The sequence below is a fragment of the Aedes albopictus genome, chromosome 2 (genome assembly GCF_035046485.1).
Source record: "Aedes albopictus strain Foshan chromosome 2, AalbF5, whole genome shotgun sequence".
NCBI classification, from domain to species: Eukaryota; Metazoa; Arthropoda; class Insecta; order Diptera; family Culicidae; genus Aedes; species Aedes albopictus.
The window spans coordinates 109,501,848-109,528,747 of NC_085137.1; the positions used below are offsets into that span (position 1 = coordinate 109,501,848).

The 26,900-nt window shown below is 39.8% G+C and overlaps 1 protein-coding gene across 11 annotated transcripts in view; it reads right to left on the reverse strand.

The window, feature by feature from the left end:
- Positions 1-26,900, reverse strand: part of LOC109420651 (breast cancer anti-estrogen resistance protein 3 homolog) — a 161,617-nt gene that overhangs the window by 36,761 nt on the left and 97,956 nt on the right. For 8 of the 11 annotated variants that reach the window (XM_029852958.2, XM_029852955.2, XM_029852957.2 and 5 more), the window contains 2 exons: positions 8,263-8,329; positions 7,317-7,562 (listed from right to left, as the gene is read on the reverse strand). In XM_029852958.2, coding sequence (XP_029708818.1) covers positions 7,317-7,562; positions 8,263-8,329 — 313 coding nt within the window. The remainder of the gene's footprint in view (positions 1-7,316; positions 7,563-8,262; positions 8,330-26,900) is intronic. The other 3 variants (XM_029852952.2, XM_062850215.1, XM_029852960.2) reach the window with 1 other exon arrangement.

Below are 26,900 nucleotides of genomic sequence, written 5' to 3' on the forward strand. Positions count from 1 at the left end.
GTTGAAATTGTATGAGGAACGAGCCTTGTAGTTTACGTTCTTGAGCTGAACAGTTGGATGACATGAGGAGGTCTGCGGCATTAACTACGATGTTTGCGTCATCCACTCTTTTGATGAAATTTTTTCCATACGTTCGTTCTACGTTGCAATAGGCTGGTTTTCCGGTAATCAGCTGTTCGATACATTCCGTCATTGGTTCTATTTGCGAGCTGGAGCATATAAATAAATCCTTGGTTTTGGAACATGGAGTTTGTGAAAGATAGGGTTTCGGTCCGTCGAGATAGAAGTTTGCATGCAGTTGAATCTTCGTGTTATTCTGTACTACTGGTTCAATGAAGTTCAGTCTGTAGATAACGTTTTTGATCCTTGGGATTTTGAGGGTGTAAATAATCATGTCTTTGCTGTAGATTACATACACGCTGGCGATGTCCAATATACTGTCCATGTTGTTTTGTTCGAGGCCGTCATGGGAAAGAAATTGCCTCGCGGTTATTAGCTCACGAGAGCTGATGATGCGGCTGCTGGGAATGTTTCTCCTGGCTAGGGTGATTGCCTCTTCTATGATTTCTAGCTGATTAATTAGTTCATCTAGGTTGAAAATGATATTTATTGAGTCGAATCCATCTAACGTCTCTGTTGTAATGTTGTCCTGATATTTAATCAAAGAATTAAGTTTTTCTGTAATGTTTTTGAGTCTATCTTCGATTGCTATATTGATTCTAATCTGCCTGTCATTTTGATCGATAAGGGCATTCGTTGTTGCGTTTATAATCTTCAAATCCTCCGCGTCTGGGCTTCCCGAAATATATTTCCATGCTTTTCCTAAAGTCTCCCAACGTCTATTCCTGTTCGCAGGCCTAACCCTTGATATGATGGAACGCAATCTATGAAGCTTAATTTTCAGAATATTACTTAGCGGTTTGTCTTTGTTGATAGCATTCTGCGCCACGTCGTCAATTTCTGCAATGTAGTTTGCTAGTTGTCCTAAGTTTATGGGGTGAACTATTCGTAGATAACTGTTGCTCAGTCTGGCTTCTCCTAGAGGTATGATGGCTATAGGGTTACGGTCTAGGTCGTGTACTCGTATGTCGGTCCAAGTCGTTTGTATCAAGATACATAATCTGAAATCAAAGAGAGAGAGTGAGCTCTCATAATTACGGTGGTTTTTTGACATGTTTTTTATGTATTTTGATGTTCATTGTGTCCGTAATAGTCTTTTCGTTTTGTTCCTGAATTTCTATTTTCCTGTATCTGTCGCGGTATGGTGACGGCTTAGCTTTTGTTTTAACTAAGACTTCCTGAGTCCTAATGTTCTCATACTCTTTGGATCCTATAACTTGCTTTGTGTTGTGTCTCCTAACTTCTTGGGCAATATTGTCCCTAGCCGTCATGATTATTCGTTGTTTTGTGAGATTTATGTCGTGTAAATCTAGAGAGGTCGCGTTGCCGAATATTATTTGGCGGGGAGTAAGCAGAGTTGCGGAATGTTTACTATCATTGTATATGGCAGTGATCAGAGAGAGTCCCTGATAGAGTGTAAGCTCATCAACTTTCTTCCTATTTGCCATGTACATTTCAAGTAACGTGTTATGGAACCTCTCGATTATGCCGTTACTGTTGCTACTACTAGCATAGTGAATGGCAACACCGTGTGTTTCCAGGAATGTTCTAAAATCTTGACTTCTGAACGAGGTTGCCTGATCACATGTGATCAGTTTTGGAATGCCAAATGTCTTGAAATACTCGGTGAGAGTTTCGGTCAACTCCTCTGACGTCTCGTTGGAAATTTTATAAATTTGAGCGAATTTGGAGAATGAGTCGACGAGACTCCGTCGTGATATCTCGATTTTAAACGGTTTTCGCTCGTATTTAGAAAATTTGCAATCTCCGCAAGCTTTCACAAAGTTTTTAATTTTAGTGATCATTCCGGGGAAGAACACTGACTTCTTGACTTCTTCGTATGTAGTCTTCCAACTCCGATGGTTGAAACTATGACATTTTTTGATAAAGTCAATTTGTTCTTTCTCGTAAATGATATCCGGAAGTCTCAGATTTGAGAAGTGGATTTTCATGCCAGGGTTGAAATTGCTTGCGATGATCCGTTTACAGGACAAGACAATGTCCACAGGGGCGAATATCCCATTATTGGTGCCTGGGACCAAGCAGTCCTTCAGGATCTTCAAGAGATCCTCCTCGGTATATTCTTTCCGGTGGTATATGTGCCTCGTGTATCCTGGAAATATAGTAGCATTAATATAAGGGCTCTTCCTATTGTCATCACTGACCCTGAGGATAACCTGCAATTTGAATTGATTAATAATTTCCGGATCGTAAGCTGGGTGGATATCGAAAACTTCGTTTTCAAGAACAGTTTGAATGTTCAGTTCAACACGAGGGATCCTCGATATGCCATCGGCTACGACGTTTTGTTTTCCCTGCTTGTAGATCAGTTTAAAATCGAATTGCTCTAAGTACAGTCGCTGTCTGGTGACTCGACCGGTAGCGTCTGTAAGTTTCAGTTCCTTGGTCAATGGTTCGTGGTCAGTGTATATAATAAACGTCCTACCATACAAATATGGGCGAAACGTTTTAGCAGCAAAGTATATAGCGAGTAGTTCTTTTGCCGTGGCGGAATATTTCTCTTCCGCTTTTGACAAAGTCCGAGAAAGATAAGCAATTGGCTTCTCTTTCCCTTCAATACTCTGTGACAACACTCCTCCAATGGCAACGTTGGAGGCATCTGTCGTCAATATAAAAGGTTGGTCGAAATCGGGATATGCTAACAAAAGTTCTGACGTCATTATCTTCTTTAATTCGTCAAACGCTTTTTTGTACACATCGTCAATTTCCACTACCTTGGTTTTACCTCTGAGCTTGGAGGTCATAGGTTTTGCTATGTGAGCAAAACGAGGAATGAATCGCCTGTAATAGCTTATCGTTCCTAAGAATGATTTTAATTCTTTAGGGCTCTTTGGGAGAGGCCAGTTAACGATGGCTTCGATTTTCTTCGGGTTAGGTTTGACCCCTTCTGTAGTCACAAGGTGTCCGAGGAATTCGACTTCTTTTCGGAGAAACTCCGATTTATCGCTTTGTACCTTAAGATTGGATTCTCGTAAGGTTTGAAGAACTTTCTTGATGTCTTGAAGATGTTCTTCCAATGAGCTCGAGAAAATAATGATGTCGTCCATATAGACGAAACATCGAATATTCAGGTGTTTACGGAGGACTGAATCCATAAGGCGTTGAAATGTAGCGGGGGCATTTTTCAGCCCAAAGGGCATTCGAACGAATTCGAATTTACCTCCATCTACATTAAAGGCCGTTTTTGGAATATCGGCAGGATCGATCTCGATTTGGTGAAAACCGCTAGCGAGATCCAGCACCGTGAAGTATTGTGCTTTGCCAAGTCGGTCCAAAATTTCGCTTATTTCCGGAATTGGATATCTATCAGCCGGAGTTTTTTCGTTCAACTTCCTGTAATCAATAACAATTCGGTACTTCCGTTGCCCAGAATTGTCCATCTTTTTGGGCACCACCCAAATGGGTGATGTCCAAGGCGAGCAAGATTCTCTAACTATTCCTGTTTCCAGTAGTTTTTGAATCTGCTCTGCTACCACCTGTCGTAGGTGATAGGGATACTTGTATGTCTTCTGATGAATAGGGGCTTCATCAGAAGTAGTAATTTTGTGTTTCACTTGATGGGTAAATGTCAATTTTCTACCCTCTTGAAAAAATACATCCCTAAAAGGACGTAGAGTCTGAATCAAACGAGTTTTCTCTTCATTGTTCAGATGCTCGCTAGGGAAGTTAAGTTTTGGTGGTTTCTCGTTTGTCACTACGAAAGCATCATTGCAAAATGGATCAATCCTTTGTGGGACTGATTGGGACCTGCTTGAAAGGTGAACCATGGCTCTGTTACCTTCAGCAGAATACAGACCAGGTTTCAGAGTAACTTGAGGAGAAAGATTTATCTCCTCATTAATCAAAAATGTACCGTTGCTTGTAGTACAAATAGGGGCGATAGAGTTCTCTTGAATGTGAAAGTTTACTGAGGAAGGGTAATATCTTGAGAACTGGTACGATTTGTTTCCGATTACCAAATGATGGCGTTTAGTGTCCACTACCGCTTTCATTTTGGATAAATTTTCGTATCCAATAAGTCCATCAAAGAACTTATGGAACTTAAAAACATAGTATGGCAATTTTTCTGGAAAACAATCAGAGAAAAGGTTCGCGTGAACCACTTTATCAATAAAAAATTTGCCATTTTTGTTCGTCACCATAGACGGGTTGGTGACTGTTTTCGCCTTTTTAACATGCTCTGGATTGATGTACGATTTGTTGGCTCCCGTATCAACTAAGAAATTTAGGGTTCCTTTCGTTGTTGGGAAGCGTACGTACGGAATGAAATTTACGTTTTGTTCTTCGGTCCCCTTGCAGTCTGAAAATTTAGTTCTTCGTCAGAATAATCAAGGTCATCATTCTCCGTAGGAACTTCTACCGGAGGCTCTGGTTCGTTTACCTCCTCCACCTCGTTATTGTGGGCCTCAGCACGTGGCTTTGGCTGGAAGGCAGGTTTTTTATACGCCGAATGTTTATTCGGATTAGGTTGCGAGGTGTTGGGTTGCACATGTTGCTGACTGCTCGAGTTTGCACCATGTGGCTTAAATGATTTATGTTTGCCCATATAAGTTTGGTTGGAATATTGGGGCTTGACACGCATCTCCGCATTTTGGTTGAGCAATACCGCTTGGTATGCTTCCTCTAAATTTCGCGGTTTCGAGTTCCTGATAATGGAGCCCAATGGTTCCTGGATGTTATCCAGGTATTTTGTCACCGTGATAATTTCAATTATCTCGAGGCCGGTGAGCGGTTTTGATTGAAGGTTTGCTTTCAATCTGATGCTTGTTTCCTTCATCTCATTAAAGAATCGGAGGTGTGTTCTATCAGCTTTCCGCAAGCGGAATAGAGTCGATAGGTTTGTGGTGAAGTCTTGCTCGTCACCATAATGTTCAACGAGTATCTTTTTGATACCGTCAATTGTGCTGGGGTTGCCACTAGCACACAGAAGTGTGCGTGCTTCCCCTTTGATTTTGTTTTTTATAGCCCTTAGGTAAAGGCTGGAAATGGAGTACCCCCCACTTTGATTCTTGACTTTAAAGTCATTATAGAGGTCATCGACCTCCTCGAGCCAAGCTGCGAGCTCTTTCTTATTGCCCGAGAATTCGGACAAGAATTTGAAGGGATCGGGGAGCTTGAACGCATCTCCGCCCTGTTTATTTCCGACCGCTATTTGGCCACGTAGTTCGGTCAATTCAGACCGAAGCTCGTCCAATTCAGAATCGCGATCGTTTTCGTTTTGTGTTGCGAGTTGCAACTTAAGCTCTTCGACCATAGTCTTGAGCTGCTCAATCTCTTCAGTTCGTGTCGCGGGAGCCATCTTATACACTGAAGCGCGCAATAATCACCGCACTAAATTCACACAATCACTTGTAAAAGAAGTAGAAAGTAGGGTAGAACTTACGTGATGATGAAGATCATCCGTGGGTTGCGATCTGGCGGATATCGTTCGTCGTCCGGTTGCCTTCTGCGTTGAGCGGTTCCTTCTGCGGTCCGACCTCTGCGTTGATGCTGGAGCTGTCGTCGATATCTCTTTTCTAAACACCAATCACTCGCGTATCCCACTTCTGACACCAGTTAGGGATTTCTTTGTAACGAATCACTTTTTAAAAACTACACTTCTACACAATTTATTGTACGTACTTTACTTAACGACTACCTACACGGAATTCTGGATCAAGAAAGAGAGCGAACCACGCTGCTGGTTCGCTTTTATGAACTAAACGTGCTTACCTAGCGCATTCCATGCGCCCTATCACCTGACTGCCGTGCCGCATGGCGCATGCGCCGTGGTTCGAGCCAACGGCTCCTATTGGCTGATTCACCTAGCAGGATTTCCTAACGTGGACTTTGAGAAAGATCTACAGAAAGAACAAACTTAGGATCTTTTGTAGGAATTCCAGAATAAGGTTCGATAACTAAGAAAATCCAGCGGCAAACTCAAAACGATATCCTTGAAAAATACAGAGAGAGGAACTTTTTGGAGGAGTCCCATACAAAATATTGTATGGGAGGAGTCCCATACAAATAATCAGAACTAAGATCAGGAAGACTGGTGGAAGGATTCTCCCCGAATAAACTCTTTGAGGGATTCCAGAAGAAACGCTTTAAGGCTCAAATGAGAATCGCATATTCTCCAAAGCTGAAAAAAGCTCTTTTCTCCAGAATGAAGAAAGAGCGAACAAAACCACCGTGTCCGATTCTCATAATTGACTAAATAAACAATCGGACATTCTTATTTTCTTCAACTTGTGGATCATTTTGGGAAAAAGTGCTTTTTTAGTTCTGAAACATTTGCCATTCTCAATTGAGCCTTAAATACTTGGAGGGGGGCCTTTTGCAGAAGAAAAGAAGAAATATCTGGAGGTTTTTCGGAAGGAATTCTTAAAATAACCCCAGAAAGAATTCCAGGAAGTGTACCAGAAGTCTAGTTGAACTCCTTGGTGAGTTTCAGACAGATCGTTTGCAGGACTTCCAGAAGGAATTTTGGAAAAAATAACAGAAGAAACTCCGGGAGCAATGTTAGCAAATTCAGTAGAAACCCCAGAAAGAAAGACATGAAGTATTTCAGAAGGATCTTCTGAACGACTACCAGAGATACCTGAGGCAATCCCAGAAGCAATTCCTGGAAAAACACTATTCTGATACCAGAAGAAATTGTAGGAAAAATGCCTAGAAGAACTTCTAGAGGGATCACAGAAGAAACTTTTGAACAAAATTTCTGAAGCTAATCCAGAAGGATGTAATAAAAATAGGCGCAATATTCTAAAATAACTTTGTTTCATTGATAAATTGAAAAATCACAAACCAAGATATGATACAATTGAAATCAAGTCACTTCTCCGAGAGAACCAGATGATAAAGATCCAACATCATACGTTTACGTTGAACAAAAATTACTTAGGTAAGATTTCTAATAAAATTTTCAGAAACTGCTCAACATTTGGGTAGTGTTCAACAGTTAGTGAATTACCCTACCATACCCCGAAAAAAAAACAACCCCATGAAACCATGTGTAAAAATATTTTTTTACAGATAATAGAAACTACAACAGATTCAAAAATTTGGGAAATCTGTCCGGAAACAATTGTGATATGGTTTTTCAGCCTCAACCACAAAGGCATCAATGAAGGATAAGGATTAAGATTCTTTTACCTTCGATTTCCCATAAAATTTGTGTCACTCTTTTAACTCACCTTATTGATGACGAAGTGCAGCGTCGGGCCCTTGGTTCTGCAGGTAAGCACGTAGTTGCCCGGCTGGGAGACGCAGTCCCGCACCAGAAAGTCCCCATCCCGTTGGACGATTTCTTCGGCCCGTTGTCGGGGTATAGGACCGTGGTACCAGGCGTGTGATCGTAAATCTCTCGAATCCAGCGACAGTTCCCACTCGAGGGCTTTTTTCAGGGCGACCGCTTCGTTGCCACCACCGTCCGATGTTTCCTGGTGTTTGGTCGATGTGTTTTTGTACGATCGGTGGCCGTGAATTTAATGTGAAAATAAGAAAAGGAAATGCGTCAGATGCAATTAGTGGTAAGGTGGTGGAAATTATTCACATAGGGTATTGGTTCCCTTATTAAGCATGTGGCTCCCATTTTCATCCTACGAAAAACAAAGGAATGAAGCACTGTTTGTTTTGTTTCTTATTTTTGTATTTTTTGTTAGAAGTGAGCACGCATGAAAACAAAAAGAACGGAATCAATCGGTGCCGTAATCGCTTGTTTTCGAATAGGATGAAATTGGGAGCGTGAGATTACTGATGGAACACAAACCCTACAAGGATAGATAATGAAAAATTCTGGTGGAGTGTAACAAAACGATTAAAAAAACTTTTTTTTACCAATTCCTATAAATTAATAAAAATCTATCGCTCAAAATAAAGAAATAACAGCTAAAATGATATGCCAATATCCATGTTTATGGCAATAATATGAAAATTATAAAAAAATCTTTGTGAAGAAAAAACAGCATTGTAAAACTGTGGGATTCGTTAAAGTATAGTAAAGGTACTATGCTAAAATATGTCTGCAACAAAGAAGTTTCGTTTTTTGGACTTGTATGCCAACAAAACGGTATCTATCCCATCCCCTGCATCCAAACCACAAAGAACATTTTAATAATTCAAATCACAATCCACACTTACCATATCTAGCAGATCGCCCAGACTCTTACTTTGCTTCGCGTTACTGACCGTCAGACATTCATAGCTGCTGAAACAAAGCGGAAAAGGAGAAGAAAGATAAATTTAATTAAAAAATCCCATCCTTAATACTTCCTTATTCCCAATGCAGGTACTAAATAGTACTAGTCCAAAGGCACATTTCAAGTTCCCTGCGCGATGCCGCATCGAAAAAAGAATCCCCACCATCAACAAAGGATGAAACCGCTCAGGAAAATTCTTTCACTCCAACCAACCAACATTCGAACGAGAGCTACTAATAGCTTTTACTGCCATAATATCATTTTGCTTCCAATCGACCAATTCCTCACCCATTCTTGTGCCATCTTGCGGTCCTTCGCCGATTGTCCTCCCTTCTGAAATGGCGATGGGGATATTTACCCAGTTAGTTGCGATCCCTATCGCCCCCTATACTCGCCCATTCGTTGCTGAATGTAAACAAGGCAGGAATCGATCGATCGCAGAGTGAAAATCGACTTTTAAATGTAATCCAATCTGTACGAGTGTAATTTTTCCTGCTTTTCTCTCACTTGGTTTTCGCCACCATTATTGTCGTCGTCAAGTTGGTCGTATTGCAGTGTCTAACATTCTCTATTCCACGTTGACCGAGGAGAAAATGTGAGGTGGTTTTCAATGCTCGGCAATGGAAGCTGGACGACGGGGTAGCAGAAAAAGGTGCTCTTTGGCGGAATAAAAACCAGGACAATAAAACTCCGTATGCCGTCTGGCGTTCATAGTCAATGTCATGGAAGAAGAAGGTACAAAAAAATAACTGAATTTTACAATCTTTAAAATAAAATATTAAACCAATATTGAACTGCCATGTACAACATGTATCTTTCATATAATGTTATCAGTGCAAACAGGGATTTTTGTACTTAAAAAAATTATTGTAATTTAGTATTTGAAGTTATGAGTACGATCATGAGCATAAATTACCGTACCCCGCACAGATGAAAATATTAAGGTTTAGACGTCACATAAACTTCATTTTAGATTTGTAAATTTCATGTTTATGATGGTTTCTGTCATGGAAATGTGTATTATTTGTCATGTAATCATTCTGAGTCATGCTGAATTACATGATCTATGCATTTTTTTTTTTTTGTTTGTATTTATGTGTATTTTATGTGTATTTTAACTTATGCTAATTCTACACTATCTATGCATTATGGAAGTTTACATGACATTTGGTGGCATTTACATGAAATGACATGTAAACTTCTGTGATATCCCACGTTCCAGTCATGTGCTTCATATGTCACAGAAGTTTACACTCTTTTTTCGATCTGTGTAGTCGAGTAATCAATCGATGAAGGGTAGGAGTGTTTGTGTGACGCCAGTTGCTACTAATGATCGAGATCACCTCTGCGACTTCATAGTTGTCGCCAGGGGACTGATATGGTCTCCTTTTTTTCTTGACCCGCATAAAACTATGCTGCTGTATTGAGAGACATGTTGTTAATCTTAAGGCGAAACTGGAAGCATTTTTTCATTTTTTTGGTTTTTGATTTTTTTTATAAAATATCGAAGCAATATTTTCAAAATCGGTTTTCGTACAAATGTAGAGTATGGCTCAAGGTATCTCCTGATTTTTTTCCTGGTGGAAAATGGTTTTCGTTTTTGCAGAAACCATTTTTTTTGTGAAATTTTGTTTAAAAATGGTTTCTGCAAAAACGAATAACATTTTTCACCAGGGAAAAAATCAGGAGATACCTTGATCCATACTCTACATGTGTACGAAAACCGATTTTGAAAATATTGCTTCGTTATTTTATTAAAAATCCAAAACCAAAAAGTGTGGATATGGATCCAGTTTCGCCTTGTCCTAGGCTTGTTATGCTGAGTACGGAAACATCGTATTGGTGGGATAGCGATACCATTTTCTTGGTTGTCGCGGGAAAGTGTTATTGCTTGCGTGAAGGGTTGGAAAGTTATCTTGGATTGTTACTCTCCTGCAGTCTGTATGGAATTTCTGCAAGGGTTTCCTTTTGGGTTTACTCCAATAGTTCCTTCCCAGCAAAAAAGAAACACCAAAAGGCAATGGAGCAGTCTCGGGAAAACTCGCAAAGAAATGAATATCTTAAGGAACCCATAAAGTAATTTCGGAACGGAATTCTTAGAATAATCACCAAAGGAATCTCTGAAGGAATTCTGTAATGGCTTCTAGGAAAGAACTTCTGGAAGAATTCCAGGTTAAATCCTGAAAAATATCTAGGAACAATATCTAAAGGAGTAATCCCAGAAGGTACTCCAGGAGAAGTTTGAGATAGAACTCCTGCAGAATTCCCGGAATTACTGGGAGATCTCGGAATGAATATCTGAATAAATCCTCGAAGATACCCTTGGAGGAACTTCTGGAATAATCCCGGATAAAATCTCATTTGAAATTTCAGGTGGGATGTCCGAAAAAAAAAACTCCTGGTGGCATCTTAGAATAAAACCCTGAATGAACTTCTGGAAGAACTCACGAATAAACTCATGGGGAAACCTTAGAAGGAACTCCTGAAAAAAAAGAAAAAAAGGGAACTTCTGGAGGAATCATAGAAGAAGAAATTCTCAGAAGGCAGGAATTTAGAAGGAACTTCTGGAGGAATTCCTGAAAGAAAAATTCTTAAAAGGAGGAACCCCAGACGAACTGCTAGAGAAGACTCCTGGAAAATCTCTCGAAGGAACGATGTTTCATGGTGATTTTGTTTTAATGAAACTAACTTCATATTCTAACATAGAAGATTTATTTGTAAGCATGCTGTTTTTTAACTTCGAAACTCTTTGGTGCATATTCTATTTATCTGTTCAGTATTAGGTACATCTACTTCCCATTCTTTAACGACAACCAGAACGATGGGTGATTTACTAGGTAATAATCTTCGTCTTGGTAAGCATCTGGGCACCCTGATAATCTCCACTGGTTGCACCTACGGTTGATCAAGCAAAAGAAGAATCTTGATGGCTGGTCTTATGTTTCTTCGATTTTTTGCGGGAACCTTTATCACATGCATCAAAATAGGCCATAACATTCTTTCTGAACTGCAAACAGTCCTTAACCTGGATTAGAAACGAGGCTTCATATCGCACAGGCCATGTACATTGCGAAGATCCTGATAGATTCATCGGCACTCCTATCTCAGAAGGATTATGTACACTCCTGCTAGATCGCTTCGAAGACGGGCATTTTGCGGCTGGATCTATATGATTCAATTTAGCACTATTCAATAAGGAATTTCTAGAGGAATGTCAGGAGGAATTTATACAGGTTTCACAGAAGGAACTCTTGGTCAATTACAAAAAAAACCTAGAGGAATCCTAAAAGAAACATCTGAAAAAATCCAAGAAAGAGCTCCTGGAGAAATCTCTGCATGTGTAATCCTTGGATAACGGAATACTGGGAAGAGCTCCTTGAAAAATCCTAGAAGGAATTCATCGAGGAATCCAAAAAAACTCCTAATGGAATTGTTGAACATTTTTGCCTTTCTCGTACACCAAGGTGTACCGAAAGGCTATATGTTCACTCCAACAACGAAAATTTGATAGAGCCTCCGGAAGGGTCAAGTCTTATATGGCCGGGGTTCTGCTAAACCGAACTAAGCGCCAAAAAGATAATTCCGAGATAATTAGACTTAAAGTTCAACCACTCACAAATAAACAACAGCGGAGATTATTTGAAACTTTTCCGCACACATGTAACTTACAAGCCTTCATTAACCATCAGAAATTAAGAATACATGTAAATTATTTGAAATCATTGATATAATTACATTTTATTTCTTGGTACTTTGCACTCAGTTCACTCTGGCTGATCAAAAACATTAGAAAATGGTTTATAGTTCAGTTTGGCTGAATGTGTTTTTTTTTTTGTTTCCGGTAAAACCAGTTGGACAGTGAAAAAAATCTCGATTTTTCATCGTTTATCAAATTGAAATCGATATCACTCACAATCCTTTACATGAATCAAAAAGGACGCGTATAGTATGGTAGCACGAAGGTCTCAAAATAGTTTGAACTATGAACGGCGGAAGCCTTCCCAGCTCAGATTTTCCCACCCATGCTTTTTCTTCATAAGTGGTGCATGTTGAGGCACAGAGCAAGAGTGATTATGTCAAACGATGTCCTTGCATACCCTGAGGTTCTGAGATGTGAATGTGGAGCAATTTGTGTACTTCAAATTTATGTTAGTCGAAGAAAACCATGAAAATGTTCTGCCAAAGTGCACTAAGTACAAAAAAGTTTTCAAAATATGAAAGAGATTCGAACTTGAATCTGAGTGATAACCAAGCGCGTTACCTCTAGGTCATATTGCCTTGCTGAAGGTCAGTCGTTAAGTCTGAATCAAGTTCTAAACAATCTTCTCAAGGATGGTTTATGTGAAAACGCTATTTTTCGATCAGCCAAAGCGAACCAAGTGATTGATTTTTTTCAAGCTTTATTAATCTAATTAGGCTTGTTGTTCAATGACGGCTTCTGTGTTAAATTACCAGTATGAGGTGTATTGACATAACGCTGGTATTAAAAACCAGTTGGTTTTTGTATTGTTGAGAATAAATTGATTCTAAAATGCTGTGGACTTGGTTCGGTCTGGCTGAATGTGATTTGGAAAAATGGCAATCAGCGCCATCGAAACATAATTAATTCTTCCCACACCCATATCTCTAATAACGTGTTCATTTCTCTTACAGATTGTTTCTATGAGTCGGTTAGAAGTTAGAAATCTGACGGCGATGAGGAGAACTTGAAATGTTCATCACCTGGACCAAAACTAAAATATTTCGCTGATTCTATCGAATGGTTTACAGTTCACTCTGGTTGGATGCAAAATGATGTTTTGTATGTTCCGCCTAACAGAAATTTTGAATTTACTCCACGAAGAGCTGTCATAATTACTGGATTTTTACATGATCTTCCTCATCATTTTCTTCAATTAATGATTAACAAAACTCAATTTTTCAAAAAATGGTCTTTAGTTCGGTTAAGCAGAACCCCGACCATATACTAATCGACTCAGCTCGACGAATTGAGGTGATGTCTGTGTGTGTGTATGTGTGTGTGTGTATGTGTGTGTACAAAAAAACTCACATCAATTTTTGGCAGTAAACCTCATCCGATTTCAATGACCGACGGTTCATTCGACGTGGAATCTGGTCCCATTGTTTCCTATTGAAAATGGTTCGGATCGGTTCAGCCGTTCCGGAGATATGGCCATTTAGGTGTTCCGGAACGGTACCCCAGGAAGGGACCAGATATGAAAATGCATGAAACCTATGCATGCGACACATCAAACCACGGCATTTTCGATAACCTGATGAGCGGTAAGCAGAAAAATAGTTTAAGACCATATCTGAACCGGTAGTGTTTCGGAACCGGTTCCGGGTGTCCCGCCGGAAGTGGCAAATATCAAAGTGAACCAAACCCATGCATGAGACACATTAAACCACGGCATTTTCGATAACCTGATGAGCGGTAAGCAGGAAAATAGTCTCAGACCATATCTGAACCGGTAGTGTTCCGAAACCGGTTCTAGGCGTCCCGCTGGAAGTGACCAAATATACAATTGAACCAAACCCATGCATGCGGCACATCAAACCACGGCATTTTCGATGACCTGATGGACAATGAGCAGGAAAACCATCTCAGATCATATCTGAACCAGTAGTGTTACGGAACCCGTTCCGGGGTTCCCGCCGAAGTGGTTAAATCTGAAAGAGAAACAAACCCGTACATGCGTTACATCAAATAGCGGCTTTTTAGATTTCCTAATGAACGGCCAGCAAGTGTTTCGGAATCGGTTTTGAGTGGCCGGAAGAGGCCAAATGTAAAAGTGAACCAAATCCAGGCATGTGACACATCAAATCGTGGCTTTTGCGATAACCTGATGAACAGTTAGCTAGAAAATAGCCTTACGTCACTGGTAGTGGTCCGGAATTGGTTCAGAGAGTCCCGTCGAAATTGTCAAACCCTGCATGTGACACCTTCAATTTGCAGCGTTTTTGGTTAACCGATGAGCAGTTAACAAGACAATAATGTTAGACCATATTTGGTTCAGCCGGTAGTTACCCGGAATCAGATCCGGGTAGTAAAATGTAAAATTTAACCAAACCCATGGATGCGGTACATCGAATCACGACCAGTCTTGTAAACATTCGACACTTTTTACTACCTTCATTTCGTTGCCGCAGTCGGGTGTCAGTCGGCTTTGTTACATTCGTGCGCTATCGTTACCTCTTACCTACACACAACACGAGCAGTAGAACGAAGACTGATCACGACTTATCGACAACCTGATGGAAAAATAGGGTCAGACCACATTAGATTCCCGGTAGTGTTGCGGGTTCAGCTGTGGCTTCGAAAGTGCTTAGAAGTCAAAGTGAAGCAAACCCATTCATGCGATAGGGAATCGCGCCACTTGGGCGGTGGCTTCTATTTTCGTCTGTTTTCCGATATAACTCAGTCAAATTTGAACCAATTAACACAACTTTTGGAATGTGGTGAGATAGGTATAGTATCTACCCGTGTACAACATTTCAAGTCAATTGGTTTAAAATTGACTGAGCTCTAGTGGAAAACAGACGAATATAGAAGCTACCGCCCAAGTTGCGCGATACCCTATATCAAATCGCGGTGATTAGGTAAAGGTGAATAAATAGCAATAAAATATTCTCAGACCATAATTGGGAAAACCGGGAGTGTCATGCTCCATGAGTCATGGAATCAGATCCGGCTATCCCACTGGAAATTACCAAGTATAAAAATGAACCAAACCCATATATACGACACATCAGATCGCAGATTTTTTAATAATCTAATGAACGGTTAGCAAGAAAATAGCCTTAGATCACATTAGAGACTAGCTGTTGTGTAGCAGAACCAACGTTCATGTGAAAAATTAAATCGTGGCTTTGTTTAATGGCCTGATAAACATTAGGTATGAACAACAGCGACGAATAGGTCTAAGTTCTCATATATGAGAACAAAATATAGACAAAACTAAAGCGATCTCATCAAATCCTACCATTTCAGATTCCTAAGGTGTAAAGTTATAGCAGGATTGGTCAACGTTGAATGGAAAAATAAGAATTTGATCGCGTAAACAGAAGATGATGGCTGTTTTAAGGAATTTTGAGCTCTGAAACTATGTAAAATAAGTGTATTTGGTATGGGAAATTTGATTGGAGTCCACCAGAGTATCCAAAATAGCGGTCCAAAGTCCAAGATAATGGCCCTGTTGCGGGAGGTGGACATTCTCGATATTAATCCGACTCTTACAGCAGAACACAATCAGAATTTGTGTTTGATCAGCTAAAAAGCTAAAATATGTGTTTATTATTTCATATGGTTCACAATACTTGATCTACTTACAAGTTCGGTGATAGCCTACGGGGAAGAAAATTGCTTCCACTCGGAGTAACAATCACCTCCGCACTAGATTTATAATATATTGTCCTGATCTAGTTGTATGAAATCATTGATCAGGGGTGCACAAGTAAGAACCGGAGAGAAATTTAAAATACGCCGTTGTGCGTAACAGGCCCAGTATTCAAGTTAGTGCCTATTTTATAGGATTTTTAATTCTTGCATTATGGGCATATTTTGTATGAAAATATGTCCAGAATTCATAATTTGTAATCAGAAAACCCAAGCTGTGCGCTGTTTCACAAGGTCGGCAATATGACTATAGTTTGAATGGGGAAGAATGACGGTCTTCGTCCAAAACTGGTAACCAGAAAATCATAAACGACATGCCAAAATTCAATACGGCGACTGTTTTATGTAATTTTAGATGTAGAGTCCAAAAATTAATACCAGAACATCCAAGATGGTGTCTCAATGTTCAAGATGGCGGTTAGTTTAGTTGGGGTAGATATCTGGAGTCATAAAATGATGACCGGAAAATCTAAAATGACGTTTCAAAATTTTGCGGCTTCATGACACTTGTTTGGTTTGAGTTTTGGATCGTTGTCTTATATTTTCTGAATATTGGATGTTATGCTAATATAAAATGTATCCATATTGAGTAGATTTAGCAAGCAGTTTTCATTTTGTATTTATGTCAATGTCATCAACATGTCGCTCGAGTTTTGTTGAAAGGATATTTTAAAGCACGAGAAAGGCACCATCACCGCTAGGTGGATTAATTAGGGTTTTTTAGAGTAATCTCGGCAGAAACCTCGTATATTATTCTTGAAGGGTTTCCGGGATTCCTGGAGGCATTCCAGAATAAATTCCTAGATACATCGTGCAAGGAATCCCTAAGGGATTCTGAACAAACGCCAGGAAGAATCTCGGAAGCAGCTGCCTGAGGAGACCTAGAAGAAAATCCTGGAGGTACTTTGTAATGAATTTATAAAGAAAATACGGAAGGAATTCCAGGAGGAATCTCCGAGCGGAGGAGTCGCATTAGACATGTCTGCAGGTATCACAGATGGCACCTCTTAAGGAATCTCAGAAGAAGCTCCTGGAAGAATGCTAGGAGTAACCATTTGAGTAACTCTGAATATTATCCAGGAAGAACTTCAGAAGGAGAACCTTGAGGAATTTGAAAAATAACCAGGAAGAATTCTTGGGGGAATCACACAAGGAACTTCTAGAGAAACCCCGGAAACAATTGGCTTCTTCAGCGATCTTGAGATAATTCCACATTCTGAATCTGCATGTCAAACTGAGCCAAAACCTAAATTTTCATGAATTTCGGTGCCCGGGAACCTATTAAAAAATCAATTTGAAGTATATATATATTAGTGTGGGTCATCGGAACCGTTTTCTCAGATCAAGGCTTTTTTGGTTCCGTTTCGGGTCCTGAGTATCTGTGCAAAATTTGAGCACGATCGGTTGCGTCTACACTTTGCGCATTGCAATTGAAATTTGTATGGGAAAACACACTTTTTTGCATTTTTGTTATAAGTTGAAAAAGTTTGTCTGAAACTTTTCAACCGATACTGTAAAATGGTAGCCTACGATGTTCTGAAAAACTTTGTTGAAGACCGCAAAGCGATCCGATGCTTGTAAAAATAGTTATAACCAACGAACTGCATGCATGTGTTTATGTTTTAACATGTAAAGGAATAACAATAGCAACAAAATCATGCTGTTTCGGCAAGCAATTCCAACGCTATAACTTTTTTCATGAACATCAGATAACTTTGCGGTCTTCGACAAAGTTTTTCAGGACACCCTAGGCTATGTTTTCACTTCATTGGTTACATGGTTTTAGAAAAATTTGAGCTTGTCATGAGAGAAATGTAAAAAAGTGTGTTTTCCCATGTAAAATCCCATACAAACTTTAAACGCGATGCGCAAAACGTAGGCATAACCGATCGTGCTCAAATTTTGCACACTTATTTGGGTCCTGATATGGGATCAAAAAAGCTTTAATCTGAAGGGATACCATTGAATTTTTATTTTTTTCATATAAACGATGACCCACTCTAATATATATGGGAGCGATTTGTCGAATCACCCCTCGTCGAATTTGGTACTGGGTGGAGCTGTCAAGCAGTTGCCCAGCTGTCAAAAGCTGATTTCAAGAAATCTCTTTGGAATTGATTTTAGGTGCCAAAATAAAGTTCTAAAAATCTGAAAAAAAAATCATAGTGGCTCAGTAAAAGGTGTTTTTTCGTATAAAACTTAAAATCCAATACATTTTTCAAAATTTAAAAACCCAATTATTGGTTCAACATTTTTGCTGGGATTCTGGGATTCCACCTCAGGAGGTCATCTCAGGGAGCTCTTACTTAGATTCTAACTGGAGCTTGTTAAGGATTCCTCCAGGTTCTCTCTGTGATTCTTCTAGGAGTTAAAGAAATCTTCTTAGATTCATAAAGACAAAGAAAGACAAAAGGACAGACAATTCACACCGCCTTCAGCCACAGGCTGCACAGACTGAACACATTACTTACACTAGACAACGGACAACACACAGAACACCCAGTGGCCCAATGATGAATTTTTTGTTTAACGAAAAGTTTCCACCGACTGGAGCGAGAATCGAACCCACACTCCGAGGCTTATGATACGCCTAGACGACTGCTGCCGCTAACCACACGGTCACGAAGCCCACAAAGGACTCCTGGCATTCCACTAAGAGTTCTTTCAGAAATTCCTCTAGAAACTCCTTCCTTCAGAGATTACATCTTCGATTTCTCTAAGAATTCCTCCGGGGACTTTCGGAAATCCTCCTGGAATGATTTTTAAGATTCTTGTAGGAATTCCTTTAGAGATTCTTCTTGAAGTTTCTTCAAGGATTCCATTAGAAGTTCCTCTGAGATTCCTCAAGGATTTCCTTCCATGTATTTTCAAGAAGTTCCTTCCAAGATTTCGCCATTTGAGAATTACATTTTCTGAGCTATTTCTGGGATTTCTCCAGATGTTCCATTAGGATTCCTCCCGGAGTTCTTACCATGATTCCTTCAGGATTTTTTTTCTGAAATTTCACACTTTGATCCTTCCAGTGTACTAATTGCAACCCCATTGGAAGTCCTCCCAGAACCTCAGCGGTATGTCTCCCGAAATATTAGTCAAAATTCCCCTCAGAACGCCCTACCTAGAGTAACATTTGAATCCCATAATTCAGGTTTCTCAGAATCCCACCGGCAGGTCAAAAAATAAGCGCACTCCCCAACTAATCACAAGGCACTATTATTCTTCTTGCATTCCCTTAGTTTCCGATTTCTAACAACTTTCGGAAGATATACCGCGTCCTAATTTAAGTGGATTTAACAAATAAAAAAAACAAATCTAGAAGAATTTCAAACATGTTTCATTTATTAGGGAGTACTACTGAAGAAGGTGTAATAAAAACCAAAACGTCGGCTACAGAACGAAGTATAAGACTAATTCTACCGTGACGTTACAACATTTTGACGCTTTTTTGGTCATATTTTTCACTATAACTGACAAGAAAGGCGTCACAATGTTGTAACGTCACGGTAGAATGTGTCATAATCGTTTCATTGCGTTTGGTGATTGCGCAGCCGAAAAATTTCCCCGGAAAACTAATATATAAATATCATAACCTTATAAATAATAGTTAAAGTTTTATTTTAAGAAAGTTCCTAGTAATTGAAAAAAGGCACGGACACCGTATTCAGCCAGAGACTGTATAGACTGAACGAAACTTAACACTAGACAACGGACACGACACACATTACAAGCACCAGTGGATACGAGGATGAAACATTTCTTGCGAAAAGTTTCATCACTTGGAGCGGGAATCGAACCCTCACCCCATGGCATGGTACGTTTATACGCTTGGCGATGCTAACCGCACGGCCACGAGAAGTTTAAAATAACCTTCAAAGCAACCCAAGAGAGAATCTTTTTAGAAATTTCGTCGATATTCCTGCAATTTTTGACAGAAATTTAACCAGATATAAAAAACATGTCAGCAGCAAATGTTGAAGAAAAACTAAGTTTATTAGAGAAAATTCAAATTGTTCATTCTGAAGAATTTTAATACGAATTGCTAACGAAGAAACATTTATTCTCACTTCGTTTAAGCTTGAACAGATAGGTATCATAAAGTGTCACTACTTCTGCGTCATATTCATGCTAATTCAATTAGTGTAATTGATCCATTCCACCTACGGTGTTGGCCAGCATTCCAACCGATAACACGATAATCTATTCATTGTGTGGATGGATATGTGAAGGCATCATGAGGACCACTACTTCAGCCAGGCTTGGTCGTTTGCGCTGATGTGGTTATCGCAGACTGGAGTGGACTAAAGCACGTATATCTACTGTATACCATTGTACGATGGAGACATGTTAGCTTATCGTGCCGGTTACTACATAGTTACTCTCCATCATTGGCTTTCAGACAGCTTGGGTTGTAATGTAAGGTGGGTGTCGTTGAGCTTTGACACCTCTCTGCTTCATTTCTCTGATGTGTTGTCCACCGTTCAACTTCCGCAATGTGAAAAATTTATTCGTATTTAGCCCAACGAAGCGTACATAATCCTTTGGAATCCTTCCTCCATGGATTCATATAGAACAATTGCTAAAAGGTGTCTGTGTCGATTCTCGGAAGGTGTGATTTCGTACATTATCATCACACATATTAGCACATCTTACGTGTGTCCTTTGTTCTGAGGTTGATAAGTCTCAACATCTCGTGAAGTTAAAGTTCCACACTTCAAGAACGATGTAACAGTGTAGCACGCTTGATGATCTGCAACTTCACTAACATAAAAAGAAAAATCGTAACATCAAAACCTAGAACTTTAATGTAACATTAAGCTGTCATTTCCGACAACATTCACTGACACGAGCAGAAACTTCATCCATTTGCCAACCAAACAATGGAGAGACATAATTTTCATTTACCATGTGCTTCAGTGCTGTTGCATTGCTCTGTTTGCATTGTCCTCTTGTGCGATGCGGCTTAGCGCTCTTCATCTCTTGATGAAAAACCACACTCAACAGCCAGTGCAGCGGGGGGTGGTCCTCAAGCTGCAGCTGGGCCCTCTCTTCAAGTGCAATATGGCGCGCCCCGTTATTACTTTTCTTTTCAATTTCCCAAAACCACGTGACGATGACTCGCTGCTGCCAACACAATGATGGAAAAAGGGCAGCCCAATTATTCGCCCCGTTGCTCACATTCACTCGGGTTGATGTTGATTTTTACTGTTTGCTTGCACCACTCACCCCGAGGACCCCCACTCCACTTGTGTACCAACTAGTGGACCAAACCGCAACCCCGATGCCATCGGGCAATGTTTCCGCTGTGGATGGGATCCCTGATGGCAGGGAACACCCGATTGCAGAACGAGGCGAAGCAATAATAATAGCCACTCGAAAAGTCGGAAAGCCAGAACTCATTGGGGATGCCCTTGAGTCAGCGAAAACTGTTACACCGGATTCTGTTTTCAATTTCTCCCTTTAATTGGGAGCTTTTGTTGGTGGGCGATTGTTTGCTACACATTACACAGGTTTCCAATAATGCAATCGAAATAAACTTTAAATAAAATTCTTTGGGTAAATATTGACGGAACCTTCAACAAAGATTTCAATCGATTCAAGGATTCCTTCATTTTCGCAGCACAAATCAACTGCCACATCCATGTGTTCCTAAGCAAACAGAGAACGTCAATTCGTGGGTAGGTATCAATTTTCCCACTCGGATCTTGACCGACTATTTGTTTTTTTTCCTCTTTCGTACCATCACGCGAAGAATTCAATAACCCTTTTTCCCTCACAGTTCGATTGTTGATTCCATTCGACTCGAACCGACAGCCAATCGAAGTGGACTAATTGAAATTGAGTTTCACTTCTCTTACATTGTGTTCCATTTCCTGGTTCGGTAATAGAGTTTGGGGGTTTGAGGCAAGACAAACAGAATCGAATCATTGGATCGGTAACACTGTGCAGGCTTCAAAAAGAACACTTTAGTACAATTTCTCCTAGATCAACAATTCCTTCACTTCTCCTGTGAATTTCTCCCGTCGTTCTCCCGCGTTTCTTTTAAGATGTTTTGCAGGAATTTATGCAATCTATTCATGATTTTCTAAACTTAAATGTCTATTTTGGAGGCGAAGGAATTAAAATTAATAAATTTAAAGCCTCAAATAAAAAAAAAATGTCTATTAATTGAAGAATTTTTCCAGCTTTTCTACATTAGCTCCTCTCGGGATTTCTTCCAGAGGTTCTCTCAGGAATTTCAACAGAATTTACCTCCGAGATGTTTCTCAGAGGTTTTTGTGGGATATTATGTACTAAGATTTTTCCCACAGTTTCACTCGGGAATTCTGTGAGACATTCTGGGAATTACTTCCCTTCTGAAGGAGAGCTCACATTTGGCAAGCTTGCCGGGATGGTAGTTTGATTCCAGGTCCTTGGCGTGAAAGGCATGCGCTCTAACCATCACAAAAGGTTAGTCCGCCCCACAAAGCCTTTCGGAGATCCACGCCGTGCTTCTATGAAATTTATTTCCGAGATATCTTCCAGTGTTCCTGTTGAGGTTTTCCCCAGAAGTTTTTTTTTGCAGAATTGCTCCTGAAGTTCTTCTTGGATTTTATCCCGAAGTTTATAGAAGACCTAAACGCTCAGGTAGGCCAGGAGGAGGTATTCAGACCGACGAATGGAAAGTTCAGCGCTCACCAGCTGACGAACGAAAATGATCCACGTTTCATCGATTTTGTCGCCTCAAGAACATGGCCATTCGTAGCACCTTCTTCCAGCACTGCCTTCCATATCGATCACCACATCAAACGGAATCGCAAATCGACCACGTTCTGATTGATGGACGGCACTTCTCCGACATTATCGACGTCAGGACATATCGTGGCGCTAATATCGACTCTGATCACTACCTGGTGATGGTTAAACTGCGCCCAAAACTCTCCCTGATCAACAATATACGGTACCGGCGACCGCCACGGTACAACCTTGAGCGACTGAAGCAACTGGATATCGCCTAAGCATGCGCGAATCTCGAGGCAGCGTTGCCATACGAGGGCGAGCTCGATGTGGCCCCTCTAGAGGACTGCCGAAGAACAGTAAAAGCAGCCATCAACGACGCAGCTGAGAGCACCATTCGGGAACGTGGAAAGCAGCCGACGAAACGATTGGTTTGACGAGGAGTGCAGAGCGGTTTTTGAGGTGAAGGACGCAGCGCACAGTGGGATCATTCTGAAAAAAGACGATCAAAACCTCTAAGAGCCGTTAGATGACATTTTAGCATATAGGTGTCTTTGGAAGATATGCTCAGAAAAATTTTCTCTATTTTTATGCATATTCACTGTATGGTAAAACTGTAGGGTAAACCCGAGCAAAAAAATATTTTTTCAAAATAATTTTTTAGAGGGTAGATGTCTTTAGCAAAGTTGTGGAACAAGTAATTTCAAGTATCTTTGCTGAAGACACCATATAGTTTGGACTTCATTTTTTGGGAGAAAATATGAAAGTTTAAAAAACAACCTCAAAATCAGTTTTTTGAACTTTTCCATGATTATATCGTAAAATTTCAACGTAATATGTTCTACAAGTTTGTAGGTACTACTGGAATACACTATCTTGCCGAAGACACCAACTCTGTAAAATTGAAAATTGCTCCAGTAAACCAATTTTTTTGAAAATTTTTCACTATTTTCACTATTGAATATTTTTTGAATAGGCACTTTTTGGCAGCCGTGCTATCAAAATTTCAATGCTTTATCATGTCCATAATAGACCAAAAGTGACTTAACAATCGGGTCTGTTAAGGCACTTTGATTTCTGATGCTATTTTAATAGTCATATTTCGAAGAAAATATTCACAAATTTCATACAAATCAATTAATGCAAAATGAAAACTCACGAAAACTTTTCGACATTAATATTTATTAATCCAAATAGTATTCTTGTTGAAAAAGTCTACATTTCTAACACTGTGGTTGACTTTACATTGAATATACGACAAATAATATCGCTTTTTAAATGTTTAGATGAGTTTTTAATACCAATTAAAAACTGTGTTTTTTATCTAATTTTTTATTGTAATTTCCAATGCATTTGTTTATGTTAAAATACATACATTAATCAATCAACTAAAACAATGATAACATTTTTTTTTGCATTTGCTATGTTAACATTATAACTTCGGTTATAAAACTTAAAAGGCGAAAATATAATGAATGCCTCTACAAGTTTTGTGTTGAAAATAAAAAAAATAAAATAAAACGAGTGAAACATTGTTACATCACATTGAAATAGCCAGTATCTGTTAGAGATATTCTAGGTTGTAAATCATGATGAAAATTCTTCACAGATATTTTATTGAAATTGGTTATGCTCTGTGATACTCTTTAAAATTTATTTTTTCCAGTTTTCAAGAACTGCGTCCGTTAGGTCGATTCCTGTCCATGATTTTCAAGATTCCTTCGTCGTAGCCATATTACCTTGGTTCATCCGTTGACAAATCCGCATCAAGATCACGGCTCGATTATGGATACTTTTCCGGAGAAGCCTTTAGTTTTAAGTTTATATTATAACGATTTTTTGAAAAGATAAAAAGGTTTTGTGCCTTTTTGAGAAAGATTTCGTAGATGAGGAAATCACTCAAAGACGCTTTTCCCTTTTTCAAAATTTGTAGTTCAAAATAAATGACACTAACAGTTGAAATAGTCTACATTTATTTAACTTGTTTTTTTTTATTCAGAGTTACTTCTTGGATGAGCGAAAAATAATATCGAAAGGTTGTATGAGACTTGTGAATATTTTCTTAGAAAATTACTATTAAAATAGCTTCAGATATCAAAGTGCCTTATCAGACCCGATTGTTAAGTCAATTTTGGTCTATTCTGGGCATAATGAACCATAGAAATTTTGACAGCACGGCTGCCGAAAAGTGCTTACTCAAAAAATATTCAATAGTGAGTTTTTAACTCATCTAAACATTTAAAAAGCGATATTTTTTGTCGGGTATTCAATGTAAAGTCAACCACAGTGTTAGAAATGTAGACTATTTCAACAAGAATACTATTTTTATTAACAAATATTAATGTCGAAAAGTTTTCGTGAGTTTTCAGTTTGTATTAAATGATTTGTATGAAATTTGTGAATACTTTCTTTGAAAAAAATACTATTAAAATAGCATCAGAAATCAAAGTGCCTTATCAGACCCGATTGTTAAGTCACTTTTGGTCTATTCTGGACATGATAAAGCATTGAAATTTTGATAGCACGGCTGCCAAAAAGTGCCTATTCAAAAAATATTCAATAGTGAATATAATGAAAAATTTTCAAAAAAAATGGTTTACTGGAGCGATTTTTAATTTTACAGAGTTGGTGTCTTCGGCAAGATAGTGTATTCCAGTAGTACCTACAAACTTGTAGAACATATTACGTTGAAATTTTACGATATAATCATGGAAAAGTTCAAAAAACTGATTTTGAGGTTGTTTTTCAAACTTTCATATTTTCTCCCGAAAAATGAAGTCCAAACTATATGGTGTCTTCAGCAAAGATACTTGAAATTACTTGTTCTACAACTTTGCTGAAGACATCTACCCTCTAAAAAATTATTTTGAAAAAATATTTTTTTGCTCGGGTTTACCCTACAGTTTTACCATACAGTGAATATGCATAAAAATAGAGAAGATTTTTCTGAGCATATCTTCCAAAGACACCTATATGCTAAAATGTCATCTAACGGCTCTTAGAGGTTTTGATCGTCTTTTTTCAGAATGATCCCACTGTGCAGCGCAGGCGGCAATGCTGCAGCAAGGAACCCGACAGAACGTAAAACGTTACAAACAGAAGTGGAAGCAGCAGACCCTCCTTTTTCGGGAGAAAAAACGCCGCTTGGAAGAAGCGGATTGCGGGGAAATGGGACTGCTGTGTCGTTCCCATGAAACGCGGAACTTCTACGACAAGTTCAACGCATCCCGCAAAGGCTTGGTGCCGCAATCCGACATATGAAGGGATAAGGACAGAGGACTCTTGACAAGCAGACATGAGGGGATCGAAAGGTGGGAGCAGCACTTGAATTGCTTGGGGGACGTAGGCACGGGAGACCACGACAACGAAAGGAATGACTTAGCCAATGCAGCAGAGGACGGAAATGAGCCCACGATGAGGGAAGTTAAGGATGTCATTCTCCAGCTTAAAACCAACAAAGCAGCTGGTAAGGTATCGCAGCTGAGCTCATCAAGATGGACCCAGAAAAGTTGGTCACTTGTCTGCACCGGTTGATAGTCAGGATCTGGGAAACCGAACAACTACCAAAGGAGTGGATGGAAGCGGTAATCTGCCCCATTCACAAGAAAGGCGACCATTTGGAATGTGAGAATCGTCTGTCACCTAAAACGAATGAGTTTGTGAGAATTTATCAAGCCGGCTTCATCGACGGCCGGTTAACAACGAACCAGATCTTCACCGTATGGCAAATCCTCCAGAAATTCCGTGAAAACCAGAACCCAACGCATCACTTGTTCATCGGTTTTAAAGTGACATACGATAGTATTGACCGCAATAAGCTATGGAAAATCATGGACGAAAACGGTTTTCCTGGGAAGCTGACTAGACTGATTAAAGCAACGATGGACGGCGCGGCGTGCCCCAAGTAACACGCAGTTTTGGATGAACTATCCAGTTCATTCGAATCTCACCGGGGACTGCAACAAGGTGATGGACTCTCAAGAGTAGGCCTTCAACATCGCTCTTTTTTTTACTTCTAAACCATAGGGGGGAAATCTGCTCAATAGACACCCTAACAGGAAGGTTAGGGTAGTGTGGGGTTAAGGCCGTCTTCTACAACAAAAGTAAAAGCCAGGACTACTCTCTTCTCGACCCACTAAACACATTCCTATGATCGCCAAACCCTTCAACTCTCCGGAACCACCAAGAAGGCATTGCTTCAGAGAGGGGCTAGAGCACAGCGCACCCTCAAGGTTAGCTGCGTAGCCTGCAGCAACGAACATCGATGACTCGCTTTGGAGAGTTCATCACGGTAGCATGCTGGCGCTTAGCACCACTCCTTTGTCCTCGGAAGGCGGGCAGAGTCAACTCCACCCGCGCCCAACTGCTTAGCAGACATCAAGAAGTGATGCCCACGTACAACCGAATCTGACCTGTCCGTAAGGAAGGGTATCACTACCCTTCAGGCCCTATCAGATGCACCAGAAGATTGC